The sequence below is a fragment of the Ostrea edulis genome, chromosome 8 (assembly GCF_947568905.1).
Source record: "Ostrea edulis chromosome 8, xbOstEdul1.1, whole genome shotgun sequence".
NCBI lineage: Eukaryota > Metazoa > Mollusca > Bivalvia > Ostreida > Ostreidae > Ostrea > Ostrea edulis.
Genome location: NC_079171.1, coordinates 75,976,569 through 75,990,335, shown reverse-complemented (window position 1 = coordinate 75,990,335; position 13,767 = coordinate 75,976,569). Strand labels below are relative to the sequence as shown.

The 13,767-nt window shown below is 40.2% G+C and overlaps 1 protein-coding gene across 1 annotated transcript; it reads left to right on the top strand.

Annotated features, from left to right (window-relative positions):
• The first annotated feature begins 3,053 nt into the window (after positions 1-3,053).
• On the top strand, positions 3,054-12,762 carry LOC125667399 (nuclear receptor coactivator 6-like). The gene is made up of 2 exons (XM_056146730.1): positions 3,054-3,114; positions 6,280-12,762. The coding sequence occupies exons 1-2, from the start codon at positions 3,057-3,059 to the stop codon at positions 12,030-12,032; spliced, it is 5,811 nt and encodes a 1,936-aa protein (XP_056002705.1). The 5' UTR covers positions 3,054-3,056; the 3' UTR covers positions 12,033-12,762.
• The last annotated feature ends 1,005 nt before the right edge of the window (positions 12,763-13,767 follow it).

Sequence of the window (13,767 nt, the reverse complement as noted above, 5' to 3'; positions counted from 1 at the left end):
TATGATATAAACCCCCACATATACAGTTAGAGGTCTTCGACGTGATAAATTCGTTACACAGTTAGTTAGTGACCTGATACGGAAAAATACATGGTGTGAAAAGAAAACCCGTATCGGGCTCGGCTTCGCCTCGCCCGATACGGGTTTTCTTTTCACACCATGCATTTTTCTGTATCAGGTCACTAACTAACTGTGTAACTAATAGTATAGTCATAAATATTTTTTATAATAGTGATCATATAAATCATGTACCTAGATATCTGACATCTGAAACCTCTCTAGGAATAATTAAATTTGTGTCTCTGTAAGTGTAAACCTGTGGCTATGTAAATATTGCGCAGCTGTTTATAAATTTCGCGCCGTAAATTAGAGTTACCGTTCTTACTTGTATTGACCCACGTTTGATCAATCACCCATTTGATAAAATTTCACGGGCATATACGATGAAATAAAATATTGGTAATATATTTTAATACACTCACCTACCTCAATATGTCCCTAATATCTGCGTATATGGCCGTTTTCTAATTTTTGCGGCAAAACAGTACACAAATCTTCCATGTCCCCTTCGTGTATCCTCGAATTTGCTAAATAGGTGCATCTGTGACCTCTGGCTTGTTATTTTGCACAGAATTATGGGATATTAGCTTCTGGATTGTACATACAAGACCGTGAAAATGCTGGTGTGCACTGGGGTTAACTTTCGCAAATCGCGGGAAATGCCGACACCAGCGCCACCAACGGCCACCCCTGTCGCTACTGAGTGTATTACGCTTTTGGCCCTCTGGCTGATATTGGTGTCTAATGTAAACCTTATTTAAATGATGTTCAATGAGCCTTTGCCAATTATTGTAATTGTGTTTGCGCCAATAAATATTTGTATTTGTACATTTCATAACGGTGAAAGTTTGTGTCGGTACATAGAGGAGATAACTCTATCTACCCAGGCTTCACACTTCCAGTTTACAATCGTTTGAATTGGAGACCTAACCTCCGCAATAAAACTAGAATAAACACCTATCGATCTGATAATTTTTGGTTTTTTGAAAACACAAAAAATAGACGTAAAAATAATCCGACTCTAATGATATTAGTGTTTGATTATTGTAAAACCCGATGGAAGAAACAAAACCCAGAAGAAATGTGCGGAAACATATGCATTCAATGGCGGATCTAGACCTTACTATATGTGGGTGGGTGGGTGGGGCATGGGGGGTCTCTCCCGGAATTGTTTTTAAAAGATTGATTCAAAATGGTGCATTTTAATGCATTTTCGATTGAAATTCTTGTTTCTTTTTCCTTTCATTTATAGTCACCACACCCTTTAAAGAATTCAAACAAAATAAATAAACTTGATTTATTCATTCAAAATAATTCATTTTAATGTATTTCAGACTGAAATTCTGGTTCTTTCTTGCTTTGATGCTTAGTTATCACTATAACACCGCCCCCCCCCCCCCCCCCCCCCCCTAAATCCGCCACTGGCATCTCATATTTCTAGAAACTAAACTTACGTGGGGTGGAACGTAAATGATAGCCCGGGACGAAAACCATAGGTAATTAGCGTTCCGATGGGAACTCTAAACTATCTGTAACTAAATTATGCGACACCGGACGACAATATGTACCGTCACACACACTTTGACCGTTTTTTAAGATCTTTTGGATTTGCTGACCAATCAACAGAGGAAATTAGTAACTTGTTGAGTATCTTTTTATTTCCAATTAAGCATTCAAAGATTATCCCAAGATGGCAAAATAACATATCGATAAGATTATTCATATCGCATATTTTTGGATTAACCAGATCAAAATAAGTTTCAATAAGCTATCCACACTTACCGTCAATAATTAAAATACATTTCAATGAGTTATTCACAAATTACATCAATAATCAATGAACATTTCAATAAGTTATTCACAGATAACATCAATAATTTACGAACATTACAATAAGTTATTACAGATAACATCAATAATTAGTGTACATTACAATAAGTTATTACAGATATCGTCAATAATTAGTGTACATTACAATAAGTTATTACAGATATCGTCAATAATTAGTGTACATTACAATAAGTTATTACAGATATCGTCAATAATTAGTGTACATTACAATAAGTTATTACAGATATCGTCAATAATTAGTGTACATTACAATAAGTTATTACAGATATCGTCAATAATTAGTGTACATTACAATAAGTTATTACAGATATCGTCAATAATTAGTGTACATTACAATAAGTTATTACAGATATCGTCAATAATTAGTGTACATTACAATAAGTTATTACAGATATCGTCAATAATTAGTGTACATTACAATAAGTTATTACAGATATCGTCAATAATTAGTGTACATTACAATAAGTTATTACAAATATCGTCAATAATTAGTGTACATTACAATAAGTTATTACAGATATCGTCAATAATTAGTATACATTACAATAAGTTATTACAGATATCGTCAATAATTAGTGTACATTACAATAAGTTATTCACACACGAGGAATTTTGAATTGTTTTTTGTTGAGGAGGGGTAGCAATAAAACGAAATAAACTTGAATTGATTGATTTTGAGTAACATTTCTTTCCCCTAAAAGGCAGAGGTGCGATCAAGGAGGGTAGTTTTGTTTTTAATCTTAAGTATCTCTTGAATTGATTTCCCAAACTTTTGTCTACGGTTTCATTGTCTGTTTGTATACTTTGAAGTTCAACGAAGCGTAAAAAAGTTTATAAAATGTATGTGTGTTGTCGAGGCTGTGTGCATTCATCTCTTACCTTCTTATCTGTGAGTATCTATGTTCCGTAATATATCTATCTATCTATCTCTCTATCTCTCTATCTATCTCTCTATCTATCTATCTGTTATATTCTTTAATAACTTTGTGTTGTTATTTTATGTAATACATTTATGCTGCTATATTCGATCCATGCAGTTTACTATAATGTAATACATTGATCCATGCAGTTTACTATAATGTAATACATTGATCCATGCAGTTTACTATAATGTATTCATTTTTTGTTCTGAACAGCTTCACGACATGATGAATGTATCCCACAAAAGATTTATTTATTGGAGATTAATCTGTGTCGTGTATGGTAAGTTTCTCTCTTATCCTCTAAATATAAATATTTTTGCCATCGACATTGTATGCAGTGATATAATGTTTCTGTATCCCACACTGTGGTATATTGTTTCTGTATCCCACACTGTGGTGAAAGGTGGTATAATACGCAGTGCTATATAGTTTCTGTATCCCACACTGTGACATATTGTCTCGGTATCCCACACTGTGATATGTTGTTTCTGTATCCTACTCTGTGATATATAGTTTCTCTATCCCACACTGTGGTATATTGTCTCTTTATCTCACACTGTGGTAAAATAGTGCACAAGATATGCTATGTGAACTGCATTTTATACTGTGTTGGAAATAACACAATCAATTTACTCTTAAAAAGAGTTCGCATAAATGATTTTATTACACGTGGTGCAGAGAAAAACTGCATGGAGATCCAAATTTCGTTAAAATCTATGTTAATTGTGTGATGTCATATTTGATTTATTATACATGAAATAATAAAAATATGGTTATATTTGAATCAATCATCTTCCTGGCATGCACCGAAATCAGAATTTATACACACATCTTTCCGTTTTGAAATAAATCTTTCCTCCGACATACAGAAAAAAAAAAAGAAACGGAAAAAAAGGACAGAAAATGAAAACACAAATCAGGAAATTTTAAACAGAGTGAATAATACTCCCCTCGTACGCTGACGATGAAGTGTCAAAACCTCGGAACAAATTAACAGGTATAATTTTAAAATGAAGATTCAGAATTAAAATGTAATTAACAAAGAACACGCATCTACAGCTTGTAGTACCATTAAAGCCGTCAATCTGTCGTGTCGTGTCAGACTCACAAGGAATCTTCGTATAAATAGATTTCACTCTATAATACCATTTCTTCTATAGCGTGGACGTGGGATACAGCCATATTGTGTGCAATTGTTTGTGATGAATGAAGAAAAATCAGTGAATAACACTGATACAGAGATGTATTTCACCCTCAATTACAATCAATGTAAAATGTAATAACTTACAACCCCTGTAACTTGTAATCAATTACAATCAATGTAAAATGTAATAACTTACAACCCCTGTAACTTGTAATCAATCACAATCAATGTAAAATGTAATAACTTACAACCCCTGTAACTTGTAATCAATCACAATCAATGTAAAATGTAATAACTTACAACCCCTGTAACTTGTAATCAATCACAATCAATGTAAAATGTAATAACTTACAACCCCTGTAACTTGTAATCAATCACAATCAATGTAAAATGTAATAACTTACAACCCCTGTAACTTGTAATCAATCACAATCAATGTAAAATGTAATAACTTACAACCCCTGTAACTTGTAATCAATTACAATCAATGTAAAATGTAATAACTTACAACCCCTGTAACTTGTAATCAATCACAATCAATGTAAAATGTAATAACTTACAACCCCTGTAACTTGTAATCAATCACAATCAATGTAAAATGTAATAACTTACAACCCCTGTAACTTGTAATCAATCACAATCAATGTAAAATGTAATAACTTACAACCCCTGTAACTTGTAATCAATCACAATCAATGTAAAATGTAATAACTTACAACCCCTGTAACTTGTAATCAATCACAATCAATGTAAAATGTAATAACTTACAACCCCTGTAACTTGTAATCAATTACAATAATTGTAAAGTGTAGTTTTCTATAATCATTGTAAAGTGTAGTTTTCTATAATCATTGTAAAGTGTAGTTTTCTACAATCAGTGTAAAGTGTAGTTTTCTATAATCATTGTAAAGTGTACTTTTCTATAATCATTGTAAAGTGTAGTTTTCTACAATCGTTGTAAAGTGTAGTTTTCTACAATCATTGTAAAGTGTAGTTTTCTATAATCATTGTAAAGTGTACTTTTCTATAATCATTGTAAAGTGTAGTTTTCTACAATCAGTGTAAAGTGTAGTTTTCTATAATCAGTGTAAAGTGTAGTTTTCTATAATCAGTGTAAAGTGTAGTTTTCTATAATCAGTGTAAAGTGTAGTTTTGTACAGTCATTGTAAAGTGTAGTTTTCTATAATCAATGCAAACTGAAATAAATGAAGTCAAATATCACCCTATGGTTGCTAATAGTGACAAGTAAACTGTAATAAATAGCATTGGTCGTTACGTTAATAAAATACAATGATTGTACTTGCTAAAATGTTGTTAAAAGCAATAACTTACGAGGCATTAGTCGCGGGGGGATATCTTTATTTGCATAAGACAATAACATAATTATCTATATCAAAAGAAGTGAGACCCCCCTCCCCGCCAGATTCTATGTGTCGAACCAAAAACAAGGGACATGGTAAAAACCCTCCCTGTCATAGCCGTACGCGCCGCCATACATTACATTTAGTCTAATGTTGGTGACGTTTCTGCATGACTGAAAAAATCTAGAATTGGGCATAAAATATAGAAACAAACACACATAAAATATCATAGAAACAAACATAAAATATCATAGAAACAAACACACATAAAATATCATAGAAACAAACAAACAAAATAAATCAAAGAAACAAACAAACATAAAATATCATAGAAACAAACACATATAAACTATACAAATAAACAAACATAAAATATGGAAATAAACGAATGAAAAATGCAAAGATTGTTTTAATAGCGCGATAACTCGTGGTTCATAATTGCAAAAACATATTAGCTTACGATGTTTTTGCAGAGTTAAATCATATACAGCGCCTTAACGCTTTAACACATTCTAATTTACAATCTCCATCAGGCACACCCAGATGTAATGAATCTGGACGGGAGTGCATCGCTTGATTTCACATTCGTCAGTTATGTTTACATAATTGCAGCCTGACATAAATCTCATGTTTTATTCCTAACTTCTTAGTAGTGTCTATAGTTTTCCTAATTTACATACAACCACAATTTATTGAATTTCGTCATTTCTCCTTTTTTGTATTCTAAAAGGAACTATTTTTTGTCCTGATCGAGAATTTCTATAAAATGAAAATGAAATTTAAAATAAAAAATCGAAAATTTGAAAGCTTTTTAAAAACCTTTAAAATCAAAATTATCCACTGTCTCATGCATGTATTTGCATTCGCTGATGTTCTCTTTTTTATGAAATTACTTCTATTTGAGATATTATTATAAATGACACTTGGACTTTATTTTCAGTGACTTCGTGGTTGGTATTTCCGGTTAGCGGTCAGGGTTTCCACGTGTCACCGTCCAGATATGGCTCCAAAAACCCATCTGCTCCATCCGGGCAACTCGTTCATAATGCGTCAAAGAAAGTTAGGTACGCAGGAGCCAGCAGATCTCAAAAACCCGGATTTTGTCCGTCTGTGGTATTGATGACGTCACAAAAATGCCCGGATGCTTGTGGTGATGATAACGACTGTACGGGCATGAAGAAATGCTGTCGCAATGGTTGTGGTAAACGATGCACCGTTCCGGAAGTGCAGAACCACGCATCCCCTGCGACGTTTGGACAAATTATCAAACACATACCGGAACCATTTTCTGGAGTTCCGGCTACTCAACAGAACACTCCATACGCACAAGGTGGCGGATCAAACACTTCAAGAAGCCAAAAAGCGCCACCAAACGGCGGAGTGTACAATCAACAGTTCCCACAATCTGTCGGATATCAAAACAGAAATCCTGTTAACATGCCAGGCAACTTCAATTCCAATTTCGCTGCCGTTAACGGCCAACAACTGAATACCCCTAGCCGTCCTCCAAATCAGACACAGATTCACAGCAATAATCCTGCAGGCGGATTTACTAACTCCCCATCAAACTCAATTGGTGTGCAAAATCAAAATAGCCACCATATTGCAGGATCTGGCAAGCAGCCAAATGATCCACACGGCAGTCCGATGGGCGGGGCGCAGACTCCACACGGCAGTCCAATGGGCGGGGTGCAGACTCCACACGGCAGTCCGATGGGCGGAGCACAGATTCAACAACGCAATCACGCAAATGCTGTAGGAACCCATCCTCCGTATGCAAACGCTGATTCGATGGGCAATCTCGTAAATCAACCCGACGCGCCCACCAGTCAGTTTTCTGATCCCAACTACCACACGCAGAACAAACCCAACCACAATAGCAACCAGCAGTTTTACTTTGCAGCTGCCAGTCCAAAGCATCCCCCTCCACCTCAGGTCAATACCGGAAGTACTAATCAACAGAATAATGTCCCACAATCGTACATTGCCCCGTCACAGCATGGTGGAACAGACCCATATCATTCCGTGAGTCAATCAGGTCCACCGACTGGTCAACACGGCGCACCAAATAATCAACACGGCGCACCAAACGGACAACATGGCGCACCAAACAATCAACACGGCGCACCAAACAATCAACACGGCGCAATGAACGGACAACACGGCGCACCGAACAATCAACACGGCGCACCAAACAATCAACACGGCACACCAAACAATCAACACGGCGCACCAAACAATCAACACGGCGCAATGAACGGACAACACGGCGCACCGAACAATCAACACGGCGCACCAAACGGACAACATGGCGCACCAAACGAACAACACGGCGCACCAAACAATCAATACGGCGTTCCAAACAATCAACACGGCGCACCAAACAATCAACACGGCGCACCAAACGAACAACACGGCGCACCAAACAATCAACACGGCGCTCCAAACAATCAACACGGCGTTCCAAACAATCAACACGGCACACCAAACAATCAACACGGCGCACCAAACAATCAACACGGCGCAATGAACGGACAACACGGCGCACCGAACAATCAACACGGCGCACCAAACGGACAACATGGCGCACCAAACGAACAACACGGCGCACCAAACAATCAATACGGCGTTCCAAACAATCAACACAGCGCTCCAAACAATCAACACGGCGCACCAAACAATCAACACGCCGCAATGAACGGACAACACGGCGCACCAAACAATCAACACGGCGCACCAAACAAGCAACACGACGCTCCAAACAATCAACACGGTGCACCAAACGGACAAAACAGCGTACCAAACAATCAATACGGCGCACCAAACAATCAACACGGCGCACCAAACAATCAATATGGCGCACCAAACAATCAACACGGTGCACCAAACGGACAAAACAGCGCACCAAACAATCAATACGGCGCACCAAACAGTCAACACGGCGCACCAAACATTCAACACAGCGTGCCAAACAGTCAATACGTCGCACCTAGCAATCAACATGGCACACCAAATAATCAACACGGCGCATCCAACAATCAACACGGTGCACCAAACGGACAAAACAGCGTACCAAACAATCAATACGGCGCACCAAACAATCAACACGGTGCACCAAACAATCAACACAGCGCACCAAACAATCAATACGTCGCACCTAGCAATCAACACGGCGCACCAAACAATCAACACGGCGCACCAAACAATCAACACGGTGCACCAAATAATCAACCAGTTGCAACAATTAACCAGCATTCTAGCTTTCAAAGCAGTCCCTATAGGTCGTTTCCGGATAATCAGCCCGAATACAATCAACAAACCAACCTGATGAGGGATTCAAATAGTAATTATGCTAATCCTGCAGTCGGGCAATATGGTTTACCTCCTAATGTTGCAGGCGGGCAATATGATTTACCTCCTAACGCTGCAGGCGGGCAATATGATGTACCTCCTAATGCTGCAGGCGGGCAATATGATTTACCTCCTAATCCGACAGTCGGGCAATATGATTTACCTCCTAATGCTGCAGGCGGGCAATATGATTTACCTCCTAATGCTGCAGGCGGGCAATATGATGTACCTCCTAATGCTGCAGGCGGGCAATATGATTTACCTCCTAATGCTGCAGGCAGGCAATATGATTCACCTCCTAATGCTGCAGGCGGGCAATATGATATACCTCCTAATCATGCAGAGAGGAATCCTAATTCACTTCCTTCGGGTAGCTATTCGCAATTCAACAATCACCATGAATCGGTAGGTGTTTCGAACAATCAGTCTTACAATCAAGCATTCGAACCAATGCAGAAGAACCATTTCAATGCCGGATCACAACAAAAACAGCAATATGTTCGTCCGTTTAACAATTCAACAAGAGGCGGATCAGAGTATCATAACATTCCCAGAGGCGAATCCAACCAGGGTCCTGACATGTACTCACAACCTGAGGTGGGTGGATCCAATATTCAGTATGATCATGGAATCAACTCAAACACTGCATATAACAATCCAGTCCGAACACAACCACTACAACCAAACAGATATCAACAAAACCATCACAGTGGCAGATCTAACAGCCAATACAGGAACACTCCAATGGATGGAGCAGGAGCCGGAAATCTCCACACGGTCCCTCTCTATCAAACCACCCCAATCTACGACGTACGTGACGGAGTCTGTCCGGAATTATTCAGTCGAGGTGTCTGTCAGGATGAATGTCGAACGGACGGACAGTGTCCGGGCAACCGGAAGTGTTGTTCTAATGGCTGTGGACGGGTGTGTCTGGAGCCTAAATTCCAGGATGCTAAGCAAAACCCCGTAGTTCCGAAAACGATCCGGAAACCATTGAAACAAAGAAGCCGTGGACTTCCGGATCCGATTTTTGGTGGAGACTCAACTAATCTCGTTGATCCACTCTCCTTGAATGTACTTGAGATCCGCCCCTTTAGTGTCGGTCAGTCACATAGTGCAGTGCAAATTCTGCCATACGAGTACAAAGAAGGGAGGTATGATCATCGCTCAGAAAACTCTGTTCTTAACGAAATTGTTGGGGAAACTCGTCACGCATCTGACCCTCACAGTTACAGCCAGGGACCCTCGAACGCCGCACCAGAAAATACAAACACACAATCAGAGAATCCCGTGACAGATAGACTCATAAACAACAAAATTCAATCTAAAGACATGTTTTCCGGAAGTGCCGTTAAACTTCGACCGAGCGTGTTCGGAAGTGTTAAGATTGTTCCGCTTGACATGAATAAATTTAGAAAATCGAAGATAGGTGTAAACAAGAAATCGATGGACGTCGCTGATCAGCCCCAAACAAATGGTGCTGAACTCGAAAATTCCCACAGCGTTAGATTTCACAAAAAATTACCGGAAGTTAAACCAAAAAGACCAGACGCTAACGAATTCGCACCAAATAACCCTTCTGAAACAAGTCCGGTGAGGAGGAAAATTAAAAAGTATTCTCAGACCAATAATCCGAACAGATTGCGTACAGTAAAAACAATACAATCGACACCAAGAGAGAGGAATGTCAAGAGAGATCGTGGCGAGCCATCCAAAGCATCAAGGGCAGGTCTAGAACTCCGCGAGGCCCGACTCCACCAGGAACCGCTTTCATCGGCAGGCCGGTCACCGGCTACAATGTATAAGAGTGCATTAAAAGCAGGACAGGGGTCCCAATTCAGAGTAGGGAATCCTGATATTAATATCCATGGACGTCATAATCAAAATAACGCACCCGAAATAACTCCAGTGCAACAGAAAGATCGTGAACCTCAAAGGTCACATCCCTCTAGTGCATCGGTGGGGAACCATGGGCCTGGAGGTAAGGACAATCCCAAACCTGCACGTCTGGTGGAAGTGGCTCAGGGAGGCCCAAGAGAGGCGGGAAGCCCAACAGAATCAATGACATCCGACAATACTGGTAATCTTCGACCAAGTGCAAGGTTCGGTGTGGAATCTGCACCACCACGTCATGGGGAGCAAATGGATACTATGCAGTTTCCTGCTCAAAGGAAAACCAGCGCAGGACCTCTAGCACCTGTGACTAACCCGGGAATCCAAGCCCCGGTACAGGACCCGGCAATCCATCAGAAGGGAGAAGTAAACACAAACTCTAAAATGACAGTGAAGAAACGCAAGGAGTCCAACAGGAATGTACACCCTATGAATTCCATCGATTACAAAAACAATGGACGAGGCAAGAACTTTTTCAACCCGGTTTATGATCAGCCCACTCCCCGGGAACTAAATCCGACCACTCAATTTGGGGATGGTATGGTCCGCGCTATACCGCGACGAGGGAATTCCTTTAGTCTCACCGGAAGTGGGAAGGAAGCAGGCAGCAGCATGTATGACGGTTCCACGTCACTGCAGTATAACGCCGCTAACCTCGGCATAAGTGATTACGGGCATCCACAGACAAGTGCGTTCGAGGCCCAGCCAATCAGACGTCAGCGGATGGGATATCGCTCCGCCCACACGGGACTCAGCGCCGCCCACACAGGACTCAGCATCAGTAAAATATACAATGACGTAGGGCATGGCAGGGCCATCATGGAACCACCCAGTCCGTTTGAGTTCAGCTCAGAATTTCGTCGACCTAGCACGAAAAGGCCGAACCCGACCTATCGACCACCTATCGACTCTTTAGGTCAAGTATACATCGACATCGCAAAATTCGCAGATAATTCCTTGATGGCCGCGCCTAATCCACTAAAACTCAGCTCGGGAGTTAGGGGACATATCCCATATGTCAAAACAACCATCCCGCCAACTGTTGTTAGCACTCCAAAAGAAACTCCCATTTCGTTTATAGAGAAAAAAACTACAGATACGGTTAAAACAAATGCATTATTGAAAAACCCTCAACCGGAAGTGAAAAAGAAACCCACCACTCCTAAACAATATATTCCAGCAGGAATGGCTCTTGCCAAAGGCAGTTCTGAATACCCTGCCAACATGAAGGCAAAATCATCTCAGTCTGCACCTAGACTCGGTATAAGCTCCACACTCATTGGGGCACCCCCTCCTGCAATGAAAGTGGAGAGCAAAATTTTCAATAGAGCAGGATTTAATTTGTTTTCGGGATACAAACCACAATATAAAGTGCCAGTGAAAGAAATCCGCAACCCGTCCATAAAGGGCGTCCCCGTGTTCAGCGCCAGGACCAGAACCTTTGGCTAAGAGCCAAGTGACATCAGCCACCGCGTGTGACCTCATCGACTACGTCCGTTATTGTTGTGGTGAAGATATATCTAATTTGATGTGAAACAAACTCGGTATTCGACTTGAGGAGATTGTGATTGTGAGCTTTGTTTGTCTCTTATGCTAAGTTTAATAGTATATATACTAGGAACCACAGACTGACATTTTGACGGGCTATGAACCCGATATTTCGTAGAATCCGACATTTTCCATTGCAAACTGTTGGTGCACGAGGCCCATGAAAAATCACTTGATAAATGATTCATTTCGGGAGAACATCGTTTACATCCTATATAAACTGACGTGTAACAGAAAATGTGAACTTAAGTTATAAACCGATTGTATGACAGGAACGGGATGTACATTGGATTTGTTATATTTTTCAGGTCTGTAGAATCTGGTACAGAGAGGCTAACTCCTCTTCCCTCCCATTTTTTCCCGGAAATTTCTTTTGAAATTAACAAATTTACACAAACGTTTGCCCCTCCCACGTTTCGTGCTCCGCCCCCTCATCGGTTTCTACAGACCTGCTTAGGGAGAAAGCTATGTAATCCATCAAGATCTTCTGGAATTGTGTATGATGCTCGAGAATTAAATATTTTATATAGAATGGCTTATTTACTGTGGTGTATCATTGTTTTGGGCTGAGGGAGAAGTGCAATAACTTGAGTTTTGTGAACTTTTGCATAATTATAACGGCAATATTTCCTGTCTCGTGTTGTTCTTCATTCTACAAAGCACCTGCCAAACGTCACTCATTGTTACAAAAATGGTTTTGGTTTGTTGGTTGTATGCTGTTTAAAGTCACGCTCGAGAATTTTTCACCCGCCATTGCCAGTGAAAGGCTGTAAGATGTAGGTCTGTGCTCGGCGCTTACGGCCTTTGAAAAGAGAGGGATCTTTATCGCACCACCCCTGCTGTGACACGGGGCCTCGATTTTATAATAATTGGTTTTATATAACGTTTTTTCCAGCGTATGCTACTCAAAGCGCTTTACAATAATCAATGTACATTATTACCCCGGCAGACCTTATATCAATCTAGAACTTTCTCAGCTTCCTGTGATACATACAGTGCAAGCTGTCGTTACATGCGGTAGAGCACTAAACATTCTAACAATATCTTTCACTGTCTATAGCCATATACCCCTTTTACACTTGGGTGGAGTGAGGAAATTCATGTAAAGTGCCTTTTCCAAGGACACAACGTCGGCCCTGCCGCGGCCAGGACTGGAACCCACGATCTTTCGGTCGACAGTCTGACAGCCTAGCCACTAGGCCACCGACGCCACACTGTCTCATCCGAACGACTGTCCCATTTAGTCGCCTATCACGATAACGTCCTGTGGACCTCTTCTAACCCGAAATCCCCACGGACCAAAGCGTTTCTGAAGATCCAGAATCCAAAGCCTTAGGTTTTCTGTATTCATAACAATACATCATTTTATTTCTTCACCTGTTAGATACTAACAGTGTACAGGAAGATGGTGGTTCAATGTCAATATTTCCATAAGGCAGAATTTATTCATAAGCTTCTACATGCCATGACTTTCAACTGAACATTCAGATACACGGATAACTCTGTTTACCTGATCAAGATATAGCTCTCACGGCGGGTGTGACCGGTCGACAGGGGGTGATTACTCCTTCTAGGCAACTGATCCCAGCTCTGGTGTGTCCAGGGGTTCGTATTTGCCCAACTCCCTGTTTTGTAT